General features: G+C 33.4%; 1 protein-coding gene across 1 annotated transcript; it reads left to right on the top strand.

Annotated features, from left to right (window-relative positions):
• Nucleotides 1-2,100: 2,100 nt before the first annotated feature.
• Nucleotides 2,101-6,049, top strand: LOC150028678 (uncharacterized). The gene is made up of 6 exons (XM_090300050.1): nucleotides 2,101-2,228; nucleotides 3,096-3,411; nucleotides 4,801-4,929; nucleotides 5,040-5,124; nucleotides 5,285-5,303; nucleotides 5,941-6,049. The coding sequence occupies exons 1-6, from the start codon at nucleotides 2,101-2,103 to the stop codon at nucleotides 6,047-6,049; spliced, it is 786 nt and encodes a 261-aa protein (XP_090156176.1).
• The last annotated feature ends 18,146 nt before the right edge of the window (nucleotides 6,050-24,195 follow it).

Genomic DNA, 24,195 nt, shown 5'->3' with positions numbered 1-24,195 from the left:
TCAACCAAACAACCTCACTTTTCACTTTCTTTCGGATTCCATCCTTTTCAATTTTAAACTTCATAAAAGGTAATTTTCCTTTCAATTATTTAGGTGTTCAAAATTTTAAAGGCATTCCTAAAGAAAACATTCCAAATCTATTATGTAGAAAATAAAAAATGAGCTTGCAAAAATGGTTAGGTAAAATGTTAAGTATGATTGGGCGTATTCAATTGGTTAAATTTGTGGTTAGAGACATTTTGCATATTTTTTCAGGTTTATAATTGACTTGTTGCAATTTCAAAAGTTATTAAAGGATAACTTCATAATTTATATGGACTGGAGATATAGCTTCAAGAGGTTTGATAACACTTAATTGGCACTGAATAGGTACTTCCAGAAAAGAAGGTGAGCTTAAGGTGTTGAATTTGTGTGAAGAGAATCAAACCTCTTTTAATCCATTTAGCTTATAATTTCTTTTTAGCTCTAGTGCATTGGCTAGTCTGATAAGTACTAGGTTCATTAATAAATCTAGTCAATTTTTTATCTGTCCTTATTCTTCTTCTGTTTAGTTGTGTTTTAAGGGTTGGTTGCAGCTAATTATGGATAATCCTCGATGAGTGTTAGGTAATGGTTTAAAAATAAATTTTTCACCTAGCATTTGGTTTTTTGATAAGTCTATATAACATGTATGTTGTAGATTCTGGAAAATGTAGCCATAAATCTTAAAAGCTTAAGTTGTTGATGTTTGGAATGGAGATTAGATCCTTCCTTAATATGTTTTGTTAAAGTTTCCTAGATTACAAATTCAATTAGAAGGTTATACTCTTAGTACAAGCCTAATGAAAAGGTTTGGGTTAATAAGAATTATGATATTTTTAACTTAAAAAAACTGCTAGGAAATTTATTCACATAAATGTTAAATTTAATCCTTGGCTTTGTGAAGTCTAGTCTTATTCCTCTTAGGAGATCCTTGGTGCTTTGGAAACTTTTTTAGATGTTAACCTTTAAAAATATGGAATTCATTTATGTTTTGTTTGTTGTTTATGTTTTAAGTATTGTGGGTTTATGACTCACCTTTCCGTTTTCTTGTCATAATTGAGAGGTTAATTGCCACAATCAATTGCAATCAATGGGAGATTAATTGTCGCAATCAATTGCAATCAATGGGAGATTAATTGCCGCAATCAATTGCAATCAATGGGAGATTAATTGCCACAATCAATTGTAATCAATGGGAGGTTAATTGCCACAATCAATTGTCATCAATGGGAGGTTAATTACCATTAATTGTATTTATTATTGTTGTCTCCTAGAACCACTATATATAGTGTCTTCCTTCAAGCAATGTAACACACTACAAACAAGCAACACACACTTGCTTCCTCTCTCTTTTTATATACTCTCTATTTATGTTCTTGGGTGTAAGTGTTTAACCCATATAGAGAGGATTTGTTTTAGGGCTATTTATCTATTAGTCTGAGAGGAATTCATTGTACTCCCAGTATCATTATAGTGAAAGTTTTGGCTCTCTCGCCGGTGGTTTTTTACCTCTATTTAAAGGGGTTTTCCACCTAAAAATTCTGGTATCATTCTCACTTTACTTGTTACTTTAATTTCTCATAATCTTTGGTTGAAATTATCACGCTTCCGCACACGATATCCCAACAAATTGGCATCAGAGCTTTTCGATAATTCAACTAGGATCTATTGTTCAATAATGTCAAAATTGGATATTGAGAAATTTGATGGTAAAATCAGCTTTGCTATCTGGCGAGTCCAGATGCTAGCTGTTCTCACGCAGAATGGTTTAAAGAAAGTTCTGGCAGGTAAAATGGTGACACCAACCACTATGACGGAGGAGCAGTGGGATGAGATGGATGAAAAGGCATTGTCTGCAATCCAGTTATGCTTGTCCCGTGAGGTGTTGCGTGAGGTCATCAACGAGAAAAGTACAGCAGGCATATGGAGTAAATTGGAGTCTTTATACATGACCAAAAGTCTTGCAAACAAACTCCGGTTAAAGGAGCGACTCTTTACACTCAGAGACCAAGAAAACCGACTCAAAGATTAATTGTAGAATCTGCCAACATTGCTTATGCTTTAACTATTGCACAAGAGATGGGTGAAGAAGGTGAACCCAAGAATTACTCTGAAGCTATCTTTGGTGACGACTCAACAAAGTGGATTGCTGCTATGCAAGAAGAAGTTGAGAGTCTTCTAAAAAACGAAACATGGGAATTGGTGAAGTTACCAGAAGGAAAACGAGTCATTAGTTGCAAGTGGATCTTTAAGAGAAAAGAAGGGATCCCTGGTGTTGAGAGTACAAGGAATAAAGCAAGATTTGTTGTAAGAGGTTTTGATCAAGAGAAAGGTATTGACTTTAATGAAGTTTTTTCTCCTGTTGTTCGTCATACTTCAATACGTATATTACTTGCTTTAGTTGCCTTGTATGATTTGGAGTTGGAACAGTTAGATGTGAAAACTGCTTTTCTTCATGGTAATCTTGAGGAAGAGATTTACATCCAGTAGCCTGAGGGCTTCGTTGTACCTGGAAAGGAGGACCATGTATGTCGTTTGAAAAAATCTCTTTACGGCTTGAAGCAATCACCAAGACAATGGTATAAAAGGTTTGATTCTTTCATGGTTGGACATGGATACTCCAGAAGTAGCTATGATAACTGTGTTTATTTTCAAAAGACATCTGATGGGTCATTTATATACTTGTTGTTATATGTTGATGACATGTTGATTGCTGCAAGAGATGAATCTTTAGTTAACAAGTTAAAGGCCCAACTTAGCAGTGAATTTGATATGAAGGACTTAGGTCCTGCCAAGAAAATTTTGGGAATGGAGATCAACAGAGATCGTCAAGCTGGAAATCTTTTTTTTATCACAAAAGAAGTATGTTCTTAAGATGCTTGACAAATTTAGAATGCGAGACTGCAAAGCTGTTAATACTCCAATTGCCGCCCACTTCAAGTTGTCATCAGATCAGTGTCCAAAATCAGACGAGGACAAAAGACGCATGTCACATGTCCCGTATTCAAATGCAATTTGAAGTCTCATGTACGCTATGGTATGTACTAGACCTGATTTAGCTATGCTGTTAGCAGATTCATGCATAATCCAGGCAAGGCACACTGGGAAGCCGTTAAATGGATACTTCGTTATCTGAAAGGTTCTCCAGATCTTGGGTTGGTATTTGATCAACATAGAGCCGATCCCGGAGGAGCAGTTGGCTATGTTGATGCTGACTATGGTGGTGATTTAGATCGGAGAAGGTCACTTTCAGCCTACATTTTTACCCTATGTGGGTCTACTATCAGTTGGTATTCTTCACTTCAAGCCATTGCGGTTTTGTCCACCACTGAAGCAGAATATATTGCTGCTACAGAAGGTATGAAAGAGGCTATATGGCTTCGAGGCTTGGTAAGTGAACTTGGTCTTCAACAAGATGTTCTTGTTATATTTTGTGATAGTCAGAGTGTTGTCCACTTGATCAGGAACAGTAAGTATCACTCAAGGACCAAGCACATTGAAATTAAACACCATTTTATCCGAGACATTGTTGATACAGGAGATATAATTGTTGAAAAAATTCATACGACCGAAAATCCTGCAGACATGTTGACCAAGCCACTTCCATTGGCTAAGTTCGATCATTGCCTGAACTTAGCTGGTATTATCCATACTTAATCAAGGCTTCATGGCGAGAGAGTGTTCCAATCAAAGGCAAGTCAAGGTGGAGATTTGTGGGTTTATGACTCACTTTTCCGTTTTCTTGTCATAATTGAGAGGTTAATTGCCACAATCAATTGCAATCAATGGGAGATTAATTGTCGCAATCAATTGCAATCAATGGGAGATTAATTGCCGCAATCAATTGCAATCAATGGGAGATTAATTGCCACAATCAATTGTAATCAATGGGAGGTTAATTGCCACAATCAATTGTCATTAATGGGAGGTTAATTACCATTAATTGTATTTAGTATTGTTGTCTCCTAGAACCACTATATATAGTGTCTTCCTTCAAGCAATGTAACACACTACAAACAAGCAACACACACTAGCTTCCTCTCTCTTTTCATATACTCTCTATTTCTGTTCTTGGATGTAAGTGTTTAACCCATATAGAGAGGATTTGTTGTAGGGCTATTTATCTATTAGTCTGAGAGGAATTCATTGTACTCCCAGTATCATTATAGTGAAAGTTTTGGCTCTCTCGCTGGTGGTTTTTTACCTCTATTTAAAGGAGTTTTCCACCTAAAAATTCTGGTATCATTCTCACTTTACTTGTTACTTTAATTTTTCATAATCTTTGGTTGAAATTATCACGCTTCCGCACACGATATCCCTACAAGTATAAATAATCTTCTCCTAATCTCTTCTTTGGTTTTCTTATTACCTTCAAACTTTGGGATTGGTTCCAAGATACCTTTAAACGCTTTATAGATTTCATTTCTATTTTTCTATGGAGATTTCATATGAGACTAGAAGTACTTAAATTGAAGACATTCATTGGGCTGCTTTCATTCATGTTATTTGTGGGTGTATGGAAAATGATGAATGCTAATAAATTTGGTAATCCTCTTACGATCCTTTATATAAAAAATTTATTATAGCAAGTGTTAGTATGACAAGTAATATTTCTAAAGGTGTTATGGATAATAATATTGATGACTTAAAATCCACATTCATACTCGTAAGGCTCCTATATTTCTATGGTTATTATTTGGAAACTATCTCGTATTAATTATGTGCATGGTGTCGCTCAAGAATATCCTGATTTTGTTGTTTATGCATGTATTTTTAAAGGAAGTAGAGATAAATATGAGATGTTTCTCTTTATATCTTAGGATTGATATTGTTGTAAAGTCTGAACTTATGGGTGTTAGGTTCAGTATTGAGTTGGTTGTTGTTAGAGATTGGACTTATGGTTGGAAAGTAATTATATGTTGTTTATTTGTTCTTTCAACCGTCTTAGAATTATACATTGGTGTTTTAGAAGCAAATGGAAGAGTTGTATGACTATGAATTATTCCTTAAATTTTAAGGTTTTGCACATCTTTTATGAAGGAAACAAGTGTGTTCATAGATTAGCTAGTTTGGGTGTAGAGTCAAATGATAAGAATTTGTTTGGTTTGAAATTTTTTTCTACATGTATTAGTCAAGACTTTTTAAGAAATAAGTTTGGTTTATATCAAACCATAGATTTTTTTAATTACATGGGTTTTTGTTTGATCTCTCTCTTTTTTTTTTTATATTTTGTCTTTTTTTTCTTTTATGTACATATTTTCAGGAAAAGTGACTCTTGAAAGGTGAGGCATCAAAATTAGTTGAGATGTCATTTTCTCATCATATAATATTGTTTTTATATAAAAAAAACTCCTTACTTATATTTTAAGAAGATGGAGTATAAATTTAAACTGAAAATGATTAATTATGAAATAATTGATTTTTTAAATAATTTTTTAAAAACATTATTTTTATTAAATTAAATACATATAAGTAATATTTTCAAATATATTTTTACTAGGACATATAGAAGGTAAAAATGTATCAAAAGAAAGTTTGTAATATTTAAAATTGGATTTGCAAATAAAAAATATTAAATAAGATTTTATATTAAATTAATTTGAAAAACAAGCATTTTTAAAAAGTAAATACTAATGAAAGTAACACAGATAATAGATCATTCTTCTGTAAGAATAATTTGAGTTGGATTTAGCTTTGTATCTATTTCCCTAAAGTTTTCTATACACACAAAAAAGTGCTGGTTTATTCTATCTTTCCCAACTTAAATAACAATAACAAGATTTTACTCTCTGCATGAAACAGTAAAAGGAGGTTGTGGCAGTTCTGAGTTCAACTGGGTAACGATGGTTTGGTTTGGAAAGAAGGGTGATGAAGGTGGAAATAGTTCTATGCCTAATAATTTCTCTGATTCATTTTCAGAGTGTTATCAGACCCAAAAAGTTGGAAGGCAAAAGCTTCTCAGAATATAGATGTACAAGGTAAAGACAGCGGCGCTACAAATGATACCAGAACTCCTCCTCAATTTTAATTTTTAAAATACATTTCAAGTCATAAAAATACTAAATTAAAAAAAACTTATCACTAAATTTTTAAAATTTCATATTAACTAAAGACAAAGAAATATCATAATGAAATCTCACATTAATTAAATATAAGACGATTTCACATCAATTAAAGATAAGAAGATCCATATTAATGAGAAATAAGAAGATCATACATCGTCTAGAAATAAGAATAATATTATATAAATAGTTTTAAATCTCACCTTATTTATAAAGTTGAGTTATATTTAAAATTCATTTTTTAATGATGTCAAGATTCTTTAGAATCTATTATAACGAAAATTTCTTAAACTTATTAGGTCAAAACATCATCAAACCATGTTCCATAAATATATCATTTACACATAAATTGTCATATTTCGATCTAAGGAGGTTGGAAAAACTTGAATCAATTATAAATAATTTTTTTTTTCATATTATATTGTAGGGATATCGTGTGCAGAAGCGTGATAATTTCAACCAAAGATTAGGAGAAAATTAAAGTAACAAGGAAAAATGAGAATGATACCAGAAATTTTTAGGTGGAAAACCCCTTTAAATAGAGGTAAAAAAACACCGGCGAGAGAGTCAAAACTTCCACTATAATGGTACTGGGAGTACAATGATTCCTCTTAGGCTAATAGATAAATAGCCCCAAAACAAATTCTATGGGTTAAACACTTACACCCAAGAGCAGAAATAGAGAGTATAGGAAAAGAGAGAGGAGGCAAGTGTGTGTTGTTGTTTGTTGTGTGTTACATTACTTGAAGGAACTTTGAACTTAGCTGGTATTATCCATACTTAATCAAGGCTTCATGGCGAGAGAGTGTTCAAGTCAAAGGCAAGTCAAGGTGGAGATTTGTGGGTTATGACTCACCTTTCCGTTTTCTTAACATAATTGGGAGGTTACTTGCCACAATTAATTGTAATTAAATGGAAGTTTCTTACTACAATTAATTGTCATCAAAGGGAGGTTACTTACCATTAATTGATTTTTATTATTGTAGTCTCCTAGAACCACTACAATGATCAAACTTAGCCGGTGGAAGTGGCTTGGTCAACATGTCTGCAAGATTTTCGGTCGTATGAATTTTTTCAACAATTATATCTCCCGTATCAACAATGTCTCGGATAAAATGGTGCTTAATTTCAATGTGATTGGTCCTTGAGTGATACTTGTTGTTCCTGGTTAAGTGGACAACACTCTGACTATCACAAAATATAACAATAATATTTTGTTGAAGACCAAGTTCACTTACCAAGCCTCGAAGCCATATAACCTCTTTCATACCTTTTGTAGAAGCGATATATTCTGCTTCAGTGGTGGACAAAGCCGCAATGGCTTGAAGTGAAGAATACCAGCTGATAGCAAACCCACATAGGATAAAAATGTAGATTGAAAGTGACCTTCTCCGATCTAAATCACCACCATAGTCAACATCAACATAGCCAACTGTTCCTCCGGCATCGGCTCTATGTTTATCAAATACCAAACCAAGATTTGGAGAACCTTTCAGATAATAAAGTATCCATTTAATGGCTTCCCAGTGTGCCTTGCCTGGATTATGCATGAACCTGCTAACAATGCTAACAGCATAAGCTAAATCAGGTATAGTACATACCATAGCATACATGAGACTTCCAATTGCATTTGAATACGGGACATGTGACATGCGCCTTTTGTCCTCGTCTGATTTTGGACACTGATCTGATGACAACTTGAAGTGGGCGGCAATTGAAGTATTAGCAGCTTTGCAATCTCGCATTCCAAATTTGTCAAGCATCTTAAAAACATACTTCTTTTGTGATAGAAAAAGTTTTTCAGCTTGACGATCTCTGTTGATCTCCATTCCTAAAATTTTCTTGGCAGGACCTAAGTCTTTCATATCAAATTCACTGCTAAGCTGGGCCTTTACCTTGTTAACTAAAGATTAATCTCTTGCGGCAATCAACATGTCATCAACATATAACAACAAGTATATAAATGACCCATCAGATGTCTTTTGAAAATAAACACAGTTATCATAGCTACTTCTGGAGTATCCATGTCCAACCATGAAAGAATCAAACCTTTTATACCATTGTCTTGGTGATTGCTTCAAGCCGTAAAGAGATTTTTTCAAACGACATACATGGTCCTCCTTTCCAGGTACAACGAAGCCCTCAGGCTACTGGATGTAAATCTCTTCCTCAAGATTACCATGAAGAAAAGCAGTTTTCACATCTAACTGTTCCAACTCCAAATCATACAAGGCAACTAAAGCAAGTAATATACGTATTGAAGTATGACGAACAACAGGAGAAAAAACTTCATTAAAGTCAATACCTTTCTCTTGATCAAAACCTCTTACAACAAATCTTGCTTTATTCCTTGTACTCTCAACACCAGGGATCCCTTCTTTTATCTTAAAGATCCATTTGTAACTAATGACTCGTTTTCCTTCTGGTAACTTCACCAATTCCCATGTTTTGTTTTTTAGAAGACTCTCAACTTCTTCTTGCATAGCAACAATCCACTTTGTTGAGTCATCACTAGAGATAACTTCAGAGTAACTCTTGGGTTCACCTTCTTCACCCATATCTTGTGCAATAGTTAAAGCATAAGCAATGTTGGCAGATTCTGCAATTAATCTTTGAGTTGGTTTTCTTCGTCTCTGTTGTGGAAGTTCTTGAGTCATAGACCACGGCTGTGGTAACCCTCGTCATTTAGGTGGACATTGCTCATGTGGTTTCAAATGTTCATTTGTACCATCAATAACAATGACTTGATCATCTTGAGCACTGGAGGAATTTGGAACGTTTTCCTCATGAGTGGGTGTTTTAATCTCAAACTCCACCTTCTCTCGAGCATCTTCCTGGTCACCTGTATCAATTGAGAAAATGAAAATATCTTTTACAGAAGAGAGCATAGCATTTTCATTAAAGGTCACATTCCGAATGTGAATTACTTTTTGAGATTCTGGGTCATATAAACGATAACCTTTAACCCCTGAGCCATAACCCAAGAAAATGCACTTCTTAGCACGAGGTTCTAATTTTCCCTCGTTTACATGAGAATAAGCAGGGCAACCAAATATTTTAAGATTAGAATAATCAACAAGGTTACCTGACCAAACTTCTTCTGGAATGTTGCAATCAATTGATTTGTTAGGAGAGCGATTTATCAGATTACATGCCGTAGAAGCCGCTTCAGCCCAAAAAGATTTGCTCAAACCAGAATGGGAGAGCATGCAACAAACTCTCTCCAGGATAGTTTTATTCATTCTTTCTGCAACCCCGTTCTGTTGTGGAGTACTTGGGATGGTGAGATGTCTGGAAATGCCTTCCTTCTTGCAGAAATCATTGAATTCATTCGAACAGAACTCAAGACCATTGTTTGTCCTTAGCCTCTTTATCTTCTTGTCCGTTTGGTTCTTAATCAATAATTTCCACTCTTTAAAAGTGGAAAATGCTTCATTCTTATGTTTGAGAAAATACACCCACAGTTTTCGTGAGAAATCATCAATAATTGTCATCATATAACGACATTTACCTCTGGAGGGAACTTTTGACAGACCCCAAAGATCCGAATGAATATAATCCAAAGTACCTTTGGTTCTGTGTATGACTTTAGAAAAACTAACCTTTTTCTGCTTACCAAAAATGCAATGTTCACAGAAATCAACCTTTCCAGTACAGTGGATACCAAGGTGACCCTTCTTCTTGAGGATTAAAATTCCCTTCTCACTCATGTGGCCTAATCTCATATGCCACAACTTGGTGTTATCTTTGTTGGGTGAGACAGCAGTTGTAGAACCTGTAACTGTTGAACCCTGCAGCACATACAAACTATCACATCGAATTGCCTTTAGTAACACAAGAGCTCATTTAGACACTTTTAAAACTCCACCTTCAGCTGAGTATCTACACCCATGAGATTCACTACAAAAAAATTTGTAAGTTGTGACGGTTTTAATATGGCGGTTATTAAAAACCGCCACAATTATCCGTATAATACGACATTTTAATAACTATCATAATTATCCTTCAAAATGTGTCATTTAGAAACGCCACAAATTTCCTTTTATTCCCTCCATCATATTTACTTTATTTCCCTCTCAATAAAATTTCATTTCCCACACTTACTCAAAATTTTGATTTTCCAAAATCCTATTCTCTCATTCCATCCTCCAAAAGTTTCCAACCCCCTCTTCTTCTCCTAGCGCTGTTAAACCTCGCCCCTCTCGCAAGTACAAACCCTCCAAAGAGAATGACCCTCCCTCCTTCGATCTCAATCTCGTCGTCCCTTCCCCCGCTATGTTCAAGAGCCCCTTGCCCCCGAGACCACCCTCTTCCAACACTCTGAAGCGCAAGCTCGCCACCGTCGCCGATGCCCTAACCGACAATTCACTTCCTGCGCCCTCCGATTCCGTTAAGGTTGGTTTCTCCTATTAGGGTTTTCGATTTATCAGTTTCCAATGCCTTCTATCTAACTCTGATTTCTCTCTTTTTGCCTTTGTCGCAGGTTAGTGTGAGGATGAGGCCGCTTTGTCTCGACAAGGACGAAGGAGATCCCACTGTTCAGAAGGTTTCCAATGATTTATTGTCCATCAATGGCCACAAATTCACCTTCGATTCCGTTGCTGACCAATGGCGTGTGGACTGCGTGTTACATGAGATACCATTGGAGCCATACGACGTTGTTTTTTCTTTAGTGCTGATCTCCAACATCACTACAACTGCGAAGAGATCATCTCCATTGGAATGACTTCTAGTAGGTGAGTTTCTTGAGAGAAAGATGAAAAGAAGGGAGATGTTTCTGCACATTGCCACGCACACCAGGTGTGTAGTCTTGTTTGCGGTTGTGCTGCACGCATGTACCAAAGTGCTTGCTGTAGTTTATGGACCCAAAGTTGGAACCAAGGAGAATGAAAATCCTGAAAAAGCATTCATTGAAATTATTTGGAAGCCGAAGACTGGACAAATTGGTTGGAACAATGCTAAACTCTGCTCTTTCTTTTCATTTTAAAATAAAAAAATAATATCTGTTTTCCATGGTTTAGGAAAAGTGGAGGAGTATGGGATGATATTGAAGAAGACTTTGGAAAACATTTGCATTCGAACAATATATCCCACAACACCACAACTACAGTTATTGTTCATGCAAGTTTTGTTCTCCGTATTAGAAATGTGGTTTGTTACATGTTTTGGATTCAAATAACTATGTTTTTTATTCTTATTTGGTAAGAACTATGTTGTTATGCAATTCTTTTGTGTGAATGTTCTCAGTTAAAATTGGAATTTTATTTTCTTGCCTTCTCATATTTATTGTCGTTGGTGATTTCTTTGTAAGTATATTATGACATATGTTATTTGTACTTTCCTGATAACTTAACTCTTTACTCATTGATTCTACTACAGGTTGTTCACGATGATGACGTATCCTACTTAAATGTTTGGTTTTTATATGATTGATATGGTAATTGTTTCTTTATGATATGTTTGGATGGAGCGGAAGGAGTTAAAATAGGGGTGACGGATTTCAATGGGTTGTTTTGTATGAGATAGAAATAGGTAGGAGAAAATTAAAAGGTGAATCTATCTCACAAATACTTCTTCACTCTATTTTTTTTTTTACCTTAGTCTGTATCTCTCTCTTGGTTTCTTCTCCGTTTCACTTCAACGAAATAATTTTTTTTTTCTTTATTTCTCAACTTTTTTTTTCAATTATCGTTTTAATTTTTATTCACTTTATTTCTACACCAAACAAACCCTAAGGTTATGATGTTGGGTACTCTTACTGCAAACTCCCTTTTAAATCGGAGCATTCTTCACTTTATAATTTGATTCCTTGTGACATGTATTCCCTTAGGATTTTAGTCTGATGGTGAAAGTACAATGCAACTTGTGTTTCAATTTTAACCCCATTTTAAATGGGTAATGTTGGTCTATGATTTTACTTGACCTTGTTATAGTCTCTTCAAAATTGGAGGAAAATACTATAATAGGTTTTCTAAATAATTGGATTGTGTGTGGTCCAATGCCTTATCATTTTCTTCCCTTTTCAGACTATTTCAGATTTGTGTTGGAAGCTAGCTCAACTCCAAGATACATACATTTTACAAGGTATTTTCTCAACTCTCAACTATTTGGAAGAAATTCAATTTTATAAATATGTCATAATGTGTTGGGATATGCTGGTTAGAATTTTGTGTATATTTTCCAATTTTATTTTGGTTCTCCAAGTTTTTGTTCTTAGTCATAGCTAACTTTTAAATTGGGTTGCAGTTTATTGTCTTCTCTTTTGATAGTGTTTATAATATAAGGATAATCGGTTGTTATTTTCTCAATGATGCTTCTAGGCATGAATGATCTATAATAGAATATCAATTTGTTAAACTTTTCTTTCATATATTTGATAAAAATACTTTATATATTTTATCGTCCTAAGACAACTAGTTCTCACATGGAATTCGGTGTCCATATTGTGTGGTTTTGGATGATCTTTCTTTGCAGGAAGAATTTCAATTGGCAATCTTCAAAAACAAGAAAAAGGATAACATTTTTGCAACTAAGGTACTATACACATCCTACTTATACTGCTTTTGCTCTCTTGATAGTAATAAGTATACAAGCATTTGTAAATGCCTATAGATTGTCCATAAGAAATTTTCATTGTAATCTTTGGATCAACAATTTGCAATAAAAGTAGGGTATTGAAGAAATTTTTGTTTTGGTGAACCATTTGATGTCCACTATCCTCGTGAATGATATGATGTGTGTCCGGCAGTATTTTTTGCTTTTAAAACATTGGAACATTCTTTACATTAGTTGTCTTGCTAAATACATTTTATTTCCTATTTGCTTAATGCAGTTATGAGATGAATGATCACATGGTTATTGATTTAAAACTTTTTCTCGGTTACACGAGTATTATCTTTTAATACATATGATGTGAAGGGATGAGTTGCTATTGAAGTATGAAATAGTTGTGAACTAGGATAAGGATAGCTAGTTCAATGGACATTTTCTTAAATAGCATATGAATTTAGATTGGGTTATAAAATAAAATTTACGAAGCACAAGTGCAATATTAGGAACTTTTCCCCTTGAATAGTTAAAGGTATCAACTAATATTTCGTGAATTCATTATGGTCGATTGCAATTCAAGTGTTAGTTTATCCTTTACAATATAAAATTTCTATGTTGTTATGTTTTTCATTATCTATATTATTAACATTCATTTTGGTCCTCTAAAAATATGAGGTGTTGCTTTGATGATAATGGCATGGGCTTTCCTTCAAAAAACAATTTGATGATAAAATGTGAAATTTTAAAACCAATTTGATCATGTTACTGATTTGATGTATTTATAAATTGAGGACCAGTGTTGTGTTGGTATCATCTTTGAAAGACCAATATTGTCATTTAAACTAAAATTACACGTATCATGCAACTTAGTCTACGGGTGATGGTGGGACCAGTCTGGTTTCTTGTCTGTCTCATAACACAAATTGTTTCTTTAATGACACATTTTATGGCATGCATCGGTTTTTTATTTAGTTTGGAAATAAGATGCACACCTCTCTTGCGACTAGTTTTATTTGAAAATTTTTTGGTTGTTGAATGCCAACCCTAGTTAGTATCTATTCCATTTTTTCCTTGTGTATTACCGCTAAGTTGACAGCCCTTATGGTATTCGCAGGAGTTGATAATCACCACTTCATCGGTCGTCATACTCCATCACGAAACCAGAATATATCACCAAAACAAAATAAAAGCTCAAGTGGAGGTAGTAAGACAAATTAGGATTGAAAATTTACTTGTAATATTTTTAGAAAGTGAAACAATTTATATTTTGACAATTTAATTTACTTGTTGTTTGGATTAGTTTAATATTATAAACTTTGTTCTCTCAATCAAAGAATGAAGTCATCTTTTGATTATTATATTTATCAATTTTAATTATATTATGAAACATAAATGTGTAGTGAAATTTAATTATAATATCAAATTAATTAATATTATAAAATCAAATTATAAAATAGAATTAAATAAATTATTATAAATGTTAAAAATAAAATTAAAGTTTAATTATAATATGAAATTAAATAATATTATGAAATCAAATTATAAAATAGAATTAAATAAATATTAAAAATAAAATAAAATTTTAATATTCGAATTATGATAGTTATAAAGTGTATTATAAATGCCATACTATATTGTATTAAGTGGCGGTTAAAACTACCACTATTTACGTTAGAATTGGTTTACCCAGTTTTAAAATTATGACATTTATAATTGACGTCAATTACACGCTTAAAACCGCCACTTTATACAACGCATAATAGGACGTCTGCTACAACGGTTCTCAATTGATCGCCACATTAAACTTTGTGGCGGCAAGAATTATGGCGGTACGCGGTACCGCCACAGACGTATAATGCGGCGGTTAAAAACGCCAGTTTTTGCGAAAATAACCGCCATTTTATACACGTTTTTTTTGTAGTGATTCAAGGGTGCCTAAGGAAATGAGATTCCGTTTCAACTCATGGACATATCTGACATCTGTTAAAGTTCTAACAATTCCATCATGTGTCTTGATTTTGATTGTTCCTTCACCAACAACTTTGCATTGAGCATCATTTCCCATCAAAACAAGACCATTGTAAATAGAATGGATCCTTGTGTGTGAAATGATTGTTAGTTTTATTTTTCAAAATTTGTTGTTGTTTTGATTGCAAATTGGTGTCCACTATAACTACTTCCAATGGGTTGATGATGTGGAACCTCAAATTGAATCAATTCCACATATAGAATGACCTATTCCAATCATTTTCATACTACAAACACCTGGATAGTCTAAAGTTTGGACCATAGATAAAAACCAATTTTGTGTTATAATAAATGGAGAAAAAACAAATTTAACCCTAAATTAAAAAGGAGTATAAATTAATTAATATATGAAATGGAAAAAGAAATCGAAAATAATAAAACTTATTTAAAACTATATATATATAATATTTTGAAAATGATGTTAAAATCTTTGTGTACATGAAAATTCACTGAGAGTGTAATTGGATTTCTAAGTAAATTTTGAACATATAACTAATAAAATTGTAATATGTGAATAGAATTAATATCACGCAATAAAACACGAAAATGAATTATAATAATTGCAATGATCCAAACTACAAAACTACATGAAATTCTAAAATCCAATAACTTAGTTCAATAAAGTACAAGTCTACTTCATATTGTCTTTTAAGCTCTTGAATCATGTTTTGATGGACATGTTTGAGACTATAACGAATATTCAAGGATAAGGTATTCAATCCCAATTGGAGTTCTTACATCCCTTATTGTAGTATTTGAAAATCATTCCATATTTGATTTAACTTATTACTATATTAAGGAACATGAGGTTGATGTCCTTGAACTCCGACATCATCATATGTGCTTTAGGTATTTTTCGTCAGGGTTATGTTATTGGTCAAGGTAACCTTTGTCATGTTGCCATGTATTGTTTATGTTAACCACCTCTACTTTTTTTTTTTAAAGATCTCTCTTTAGGAAATTTGACCACCCTATGTTATTGAACAATGTCACACTACAATAAAAAAAAAAAAGGAGTTTTAGCAGAGGTTAAAAAATCTTCATTATTTTGCTGAGGTTTTAAAATAAACCTTTGTAATTTAGCGAAGGTTAAAAAAACCTCTGTTATTGTAGAACCTCAATAAAGCACTCCAGATTTTTCAAATTTTAATAAATAAATATAATTAAATTTATTTATAAATAAATAATTAAAAACTACATAGTTTTAATATATTTTATAACTAAATTATCTAAAATTTTGAAAGTGTAACTTTACCTTACAAATAAGTTTTCTAAAGTTTCATTAAAAAAAAAACTCAACAAAATAATCTTGGATAATAAGTATATCAACAACTAATCTTGGATAATAAGTATTTCAACACTATTTGCATATTTTTTATGATTGATGGTAGTTGGTTTATATAATTTCTAGTTAAACTCCTTGTTAAAGAGATACATGAAGGATGTCTCATGGGCCATTTTGGAGTTGATAAAACTCGAAGTTTGCTTAAAGAAAAAATTCTTTTGGCCCCATATGAGACGAGATGTCCAGAGGCACTGTCATAGATGCATTTCATGTCTTCAAGCCAAATACAAGAGAATGGCTCATGGAATCTACACTCCTTTTCTTATTGCTTGTGCCCCCTGAGAAGATATAGTATGGATTTTTTCATTAGTCTTCCTAGAACCCAGAGGGGATTCGATTCCATCTTTGTGGTAGTGGACTGATTTAGCAAGATGACTCATTTTATTCCTTGCCTCAAAGTGGATGATGCAAGAAACATCTCCCAACTTTTCCTTAGAGAACTAGTTAGACTTCATGGCTAATAAGTGTCAAATTTCAGTAATATTTCAAATTAAAATATAGGTACTTATGAGTATTAATTGCTAAAATAAGTATAAAATAACCCCTAATTTATGAATTTATACCTTTTTACATATTTTGTGATTTTTATTTGAATAAAAACGATTTATTCTCAAATTTTGTGTTAATTTCAGGATTCTAGGGGAGAATTGAAATGATTGGGCAAAAGTAGAATAATATAAGCTAAAAAGGGAAAGGTGGGAAGGCATCAACACGCACAAAGCTCACAAAAGCCCAACTGAGCATCAAAGCATCTCACTCAAGCGAGCCCATTCTCGCTTGAGCGAGATTGTTCTAGCGGCATTGGTCAATTTTGACGTCTTACTCGCTCAAGCGAGCTTCTCGTTTAAGCGAGAATCCACTTAAGCCCAAACAATTTACGTTAAATAGGGGACTTGACGCACAACTCTAGTGTGGAAGATTGAGAGAAAAATACCATTGAGTGACTTGTAACCCAATTGGGAGAATAAAAGGTGTAAGAAACATTAGAGGAGGCAACCATCAAGGAGAAACATCCTGGATTTTCTTTTCATGCACTCCCTGCTTGTAACAGTCATCATATGTGACTAATTCTACCCTTTGAGATTGAGAGTAATATGTTCAAACTCTTATGTATTGAGGTGATATCTAAACATAATATTATGTTCTTGATTGATTATTAGTATTATTTTTTTGTTTATAATGCTTGGTTTACCATGATCTAGAATCTTAAATTTGACTGGAAAGTACTTTTAAGGTTCTGACTCAAACGATAATGCTTAACATATTTGAATGCTAGGAATAAATTTGAAATGTTAATTGCTATCAACGTCTGATCTTAAGTATAAGTTGTTTTTATAAATATGCGAGGAATCAATATTTAGGAAGCATCTTAATAATTTTATATGCGAGAAATCGATATAAATGTTTTTTATACGGGCATCAATATCAATCAAAGGACACAATATTGTCATGCTAATAAAAATACAAAAGAGTGAGAAAGATGAAACTCAAACCCTATTTTTCCATTTAAAGAAATAATCTTTGACTTGTTTTCTTATTAATCATTGTCATCATAATAATCTTAACAAACTTTTATTATTCTGCTTTATATTTAGTGAATATTTTACTTCATTATTCAACTGTTCCTTGTGGGCTCGATATCCGTCCTTCGGGATACATTATTACTTCTGACAACGCGGTGCACTTGCCGTAAAAAGTCATCAATGGCATACCTAGAACCATAGTATCAACCCAAAGTTCATTAGTCATTTCTGGAGGACACTCTAGGAAAGGCTACAAACTAAGGTTACTTTTCCACCTCTTGTCATCCATAAATGAATGGACAAACAGAGGTAGTCAATAGGTCTCTTTGTATTATGCTTCGAGCAGTCTTAAAGGGTAATCATAGATCATGGGATGAGTATTTACCCATATTGAATTTTCTTATAATACAGTAGTTCACAAGACTACTATGATATGTCTATTTGAAGTTGTGTATGATTTTAACCCTCTTACACCTTTAGATTTCATACCCTTGCCCAACCCACATGAATGTCTATATAAGGAAGGGGTATCCAAAGCTGAATTCATAAAGAAACTTCATAAAGAGGGTACAAAACCACATAAAGTAACAAATAGAGAGATACATAAAACAAAACAATAGGGGAAAAAGGATATGATTTTTTAGGAGGGGGATTGGGTTTAGCTTCACTTAAGAAAAGACAGATTTCCCAAAAAAAGGAAGTCTAAACTCAAACCCTAAGCAGATGATCCTTTTCAAGTTCTTATGAGAATAAATGATAATGCATACATTTTAGAATTGCCTGAGGATTATGCAGTACATGCCACCTTTAATGTAAATGATCTTATTCCTTTAACAAGTGGAATTGATGATGAGGCAAAAGCTCCAGATTTGAGGACAAATTCTCTTTAAGATGGAGAATTTTTTTTTATCAGCTAAGATGGAGAAGTTAATAGAGAAAAGTTACTTTACACATTTTGTGTGAGATGCTAGTGAGGCTTGTCCTCTTAGTCTTTTACTCTAATCTTGTGAGAATTTGAGAGCTCTCAAGTGGCGGCTTCCAACACTTATCTTGGAGTCATTTCATCATCCAAGTGGCTTGCTCATCATCTCAAACTCCATTTCTCATAAGCTTCCTTTTCCTTCCATTGTCATTCCATTCAATTCATAAACATGTGCTTGTTTTGCTTCCTTGTTTCTATTCGGTCATTTCCTTTTGATATTGCTTTCATTGTTTTAATTCCGTACCATATATTATCATCATCTTCACCTTATAATTGTGTTTTCCTTTTGCCATTGTGAAATGAACCTTCACGTCTACTTAACCACTTGGTTAAGTTAATGTCTAGTGGAGATTTTCCTTAGGTTTTCACTCTTAATTGCCTAAAAATCCCAATCATAAATCTAAAGTGTCACCTAAATGAACAATCCTAAAATCAACTCACATCACAACTATAAGTGCAATGACCAAGAAGATTCAAGATGAGTGGAATTCAAATGACCTAAACAGAATCAAACTCTTATCAGCATGGGCCATCCTTCCAAATTGTAAATAGTAAAATAAGACATTTCTTTTGGTCCACGTCATTGGCCTTGGTTTTATCTTTTGGGCCTTGTATTTGGGCTAATAGTAGAGTAGAGTGTAGATAGTAATAAAGAGTCTTTAGAGAGTCTAGCTAGGATTACAATTGGGCTTCATTGAGCCTAATTTTAAAGAGGTGTGCGTCTAGCTACATGGAATAGCCTCTCTTGGCATGGTGAGCATGAACCTTTGAAGGAAAGCATCAACATTCACATGACATCTCTTCAATGTAGAGGATTTCCACCAATGAAGATAAACCACTTGTCAAGCTCCAATTTGAGAGGATTCACTCTAATGAGAGGGAGTCATTTGTCATCATGTGCGTTGAAAGTTTTTAGGGTTAAAGTTATGATCTTTGAAACCACTTAGCACTATAAATAGGACTGTTAATCCTCTTCTAAAATTAAGCTTGAATTAGAAGAGTTATTCTGCCCATTTTTGGCCATAAACACTTGTTCTTGAGCTCTCTCGAGGTAGTCTCTTATGTAGTCTCCCCTAAAATCCTTCCTAGCGAGTTGCCCTTGTCTCTCACTATCCCAAACCCATGTTTTCCACTTCAAATCCAGATTTCTTTTTCTCCATTCTAACAAGCTTTCACAACTCCATTCAAAGATACAAAACAAAACAATGCAAGTGTTGAAGATGGGAGCTTTGATGTATCAAATCCACATGAAACTAGAAGTTGTGCTGCTTTCTGGGTTTGGGTTTAGTTTAAGCTATTTAGAAACTCTGTCAAGAACAATCCTTGAAGCCTAGACAAAGCTTGATTAAATATGTTTTAAGAAACTAATTGTTTTTCCAAGCAAAGGGAAAACAACAGTTTGATTTGTCAAAATAATCGGTTGTTTGTCACTTAGCTGGCTGGAAGTTTTGAAACTGCTTTTTGAATCAGTTGTATAACTGTTTGACTCATTCAACCGGTTAAATCGTGGTTTCAACCAGTTAAATGTGTGTTGTCATAACAATTTTTTGAAAACTTGATTTAACTAATTCAGTTGTTCAAATCTGCCTTAAATAGCTATTTTCAAACACTATAAACAAGGCTTTCATTCAAATCAAAGTACACAACAAATACAACAAGTATTGATTCAGATTTGAGAAAGAGATTTGGTTTTTGAAAGTGTTTTCAAAAAGAGCAAGAGTGCTTTCAAGCTTTGCTGTGGTGACAAGTTCTCATCATAGGATCTCTGGTTCTGTAATTCCAGGTGTTCTCTATCCTTACTTAGTGTCTTATAATTGTACTTCTTTTACATACTGTTTGTGTTTGAAATACTGTAAAGACAGAGGTTGTTTTGTCTTGAGGTGTGAAGTTTTGCAAAGGGGGTGAGTAGGCTTTGTGGGATTCAAAGTCACCTCTTTGTGGTGTGTGTTTGTAATTTGTGTTGATTACTAGTGGAAACTCAGAGGTTTGTCTGAGAACTGGATGTAGCTCAGGGATTGAGTGAACCAGTATAAGTCTTTTGTGTAAATCTCTCTTTCTCTCAAAATCTTTAACTCTTTGATATTTTCGCTATTAAAACGCAGTTTTAACCGGTTAAAATTCTTATATCTGTTTCTTTTGGATTGTTTGATTGCCTTCCTTAAGTGCTTATCTAAGTTGTTTGTTAAAGATTCATTCTAGACCAATCATTTGCAAAAATCTTTGATAAAACAATTCACTCCCCCTCTTTTTTAAGCCATTAATTCTTACAACAAGGAAAAGAAAACACCTATCACTAATGATCACTAAAAAACTCGAATCTACACCATACACATAATGGCTTCATATTTTGAGTGCAAAAACAATGACAGCTAGTTCTAGGTCATGGATTGGGTAATTTTTCTCATGTGTTCTTAGTTTCCTAGAAGCATATGCTACCACCTTCTATCTTGCATAAGAACATATCCTAATCTTATTTTGGAAGCATAACGTGTCCATTAATTACGATTAGGTAATGCTAATACAAGAGAAATGATTTAATGACATACAAAACATATAATGCTTTTTTTAACAAAACATAATCAAAATATCTCATTGTTTCCTCATTGATTTATTCCAACAAAATTTGCTACTACTGCAACTCCCAAAACTAAACATAAGAAATAGGTCAACATCACATTAAAATTAGAACCAATAATTATTAATGTACACAATAAGCAATTACATTCGTTCAACCATTACTGGGTAATTTAATAGGCTCAATGTTCACAAATATAAACATAAAAATTGTTAAAATAACTTAGAGGACCTTCCCGATCATTATTTTCCAAGATGATTAAGTCACAAGTGATGAAGCATTTGAAAAAGCCTACCATTATCTAAGGTTCTTGTACAATAATAACATTTCATTGTAACCTACTTATTATAATTAAATATAAAAGAAATAATTATATCGAAACATAATTAATTCTCTTATAACATAATCAATTATCTGATTTAAGTTTTGGTGAAATTCACAACATCACCATAAAAATTAACCAAAAGTTTATATCGAAGTAGTGAATCACGGTAGTGTAAGTACATTAAGCAAGTAAGTTCAGGTTAAGGAGCCAAACAAGAAAGAAGGAAGAAAGGGATAATGGTAGTGTAAAGAAATGACAACATTCATAGACAGGTAAGTTTGAAAAGAATAAAACCATGTGGTATGTTATGCATAGACAATTTAAAATAAGGTTAAATTTGTAAAAATGTGCACTCCATCTTGACTTGCACCTTATTTCTTTACACATATGAGGGGGGACAAAAATCAAGGTCACCCGCAAATCAACCTTCGCCTTTCGTGGTACAACACTGGATCAAAAAATCTATTTTCCTCATTTTTCTTTCTGCAAGCACAACACTCATCACCTTGATACAAACACAAAGTCAATTAATTATTTGATGTGCGTTGATTTTAGGATTGCACATTTTATGGTGACACTTTGTTTACGAGTTTTGTTTTAAGCAAAATATGGTGAGACACCCAAAGAAGATTCCCACTGGACATGAACTTAACCAAGTGGTTAAGTAAGTGTGAATGTTCACTTCTAGACGGCAAAGATAAAAACAATATAAGGATATGATGATGAAGATAACTTGGGGAATTAAATGAACACAAAGATGGAGACAACAAGATAATGACCAAAATTAAAAGGACATGAGATTAGACTGGAGGAAAGAAAAGTGGCGCAAAAGAAGAACATAAAAGAGAAAAGATGAAAGGATGAAGAAAGCTTATGGAGAATGGGTAATGAAGCACGCCACTTGGAGGATGGATTACTCCAAGATGAGTGGTGAAAAACCGCCACTTGAGGTGTTGTGCACTCAAGATAAGACCCAAAGATAATAGGAGACTCAACCCACTAAACACTTTGACATAATTTTTTTTTCTATTCAATTTCATTGTGTGAAATACATGAGGTAAGACACTCTATTTATTGGAGAGAGTGTCTTGGAGAACAAGATAGAGGGGTAGGGGTGACATTTGTGAGAAGCCTTCTATAAGGTAGGTCAAAGAAACCCTACACCTAGAAGCACTTGTGATAGAGATCAAATAAGAGAGGATTTTACTAAATGAAGGAAGAGGTCATTCACCCAAACATTTGAAGTTCTTCCTTCTAGTCTTCTAAAAAATTAAAGAAGAATTAAAATAAAGAGAGGACCAAGCCTAAAGCCAAAAGAAGACTACAAGCTTTCAAGAATAGGCTTCAATTAATATCTCTCTTTATAGTTTCTTTTGCATAAATTTGTAAATAATATAGAATAGTGTTTAGGTAGGTGCTAAGAGGGAAACCTAAAGATACCTCTTGTGTAAAGCATCTTTAGATATTAGCTTTAGAAAATTCTAAAAGATATACCTTCCTCCTTCACTTTAGGCGCTAGAAGTGGGAGAGTTACAAGGGAACTTTAGTTAGCTTCTTTTGTAAGCCTCTTGTACTTACATGACCGGTTCTTCTCCTATATAAGGAGGGCTTGAGTCCTTCTAAATACAGATTTGATATTTTGAGTAAAGAAATTCTCCCAAATTGGTGAGTGATTGAGAGACTTGTGTCTTCTCTTCTTCTAGTCTCATCTTGAGTGCATCTTGGAACCTCAAGTGGCGGCATCTACAGTTATCTTGGAGCCTTACATCCTTCAAGTGGCGTGTTCATCTCCAAGAACTCCAACCACATAAGTTCCCTATTTCATTTCATCTTCTTCATCCATTTTCCCTTCATTCCAAATTATCCATTTTTGTTCTACTTGTTTGTTTTCACTTTCAATCGGTGCAATCTCTTCCTTATGATGTCCTCTTTCATTTGCTGCACTTATAGTCAATTTTAATCGGTGAACATTGGTTGTTCTTGCTGTTTTTGTCACGTCCTCCATGGGCTATATGTTGTTTTCTTGAATTTCTACCCATGGGTTTGTTGTTCAAAATGGGTTTCTATGTGAGTTTGACTTGGTTCTTGTGTTCTTGATTAAGTTCTTGAATGGATAAAGAATCTTGATCCAATTCTAAAGGTGCCTAATAATATTCCAACTCAAGTTGAATCCATAACATGTCCTTAGAATATCCCTATCATGTTATTGGAATCATATCATGTGGTATCATGAGTCTTAGGTTTGTTCTTGTTTGTGTTTGAGTTGTTTTGGCACTTTTAATTCAAGAACTTTACATTCTTGTTGTTACTTTTCTGTTTTAGGTTTATTTTTGGGTATTTCTTGTTGTTTTCTTGTTATTACATTGTGTTTGTGTCATTTTCATTTTTGAATCCTTATAAGTTTTGTCAAAGTCATGTTTCTCCAAAAAATGTTATCAATTCTATGTGGTCCTTTTGTTATAATTTTTGTTTCTTGATTTTGTGTTCAGTACAGTTTTATGTGTTTGTTTTCTTGATCCTTTGGTGCATTTTCCTTTTAGTATTGAGTTCATACTTGTGTAATAGACCTATACAAGTTCTTAAACATCATTTTCATTATGTCTTTACTAGTTCTTAATTCTGTTTTTCATTTCTGTTAGGTTTCCTCTGTTTTCTTGAAAACGTGCTGACTGTTTCGCTTTATTGCAATTGATTTACTTACTGGAAATTTCTGAAATTCTGGATTTGAGTTCTTCAAAGTGTTATAAAGATTTAGAAAAAATAAGTACATCAAAATTCCAAGTAC

The sequence above is a fragment of the Phaseolus vulgaris genome, chromosome 3 (assembly GCF_051622355.1).
Source record: "Phaseolus vulgaris cultivar YP4 chromosome 3, ASM5162235v1, whole genome shotgun sequence".
Lineage (NCBI taxonomy): Eukaryota > Viridiplantae > Streptophyta > Magnoliopsida > Fabales > Fabaceae > Phaseolus > Phaseolus vulgaris.
Note: the sequence above shows the minus strand (reverse complement) of the source record. Positions and strands in the feature narration are given on the sequence as shown.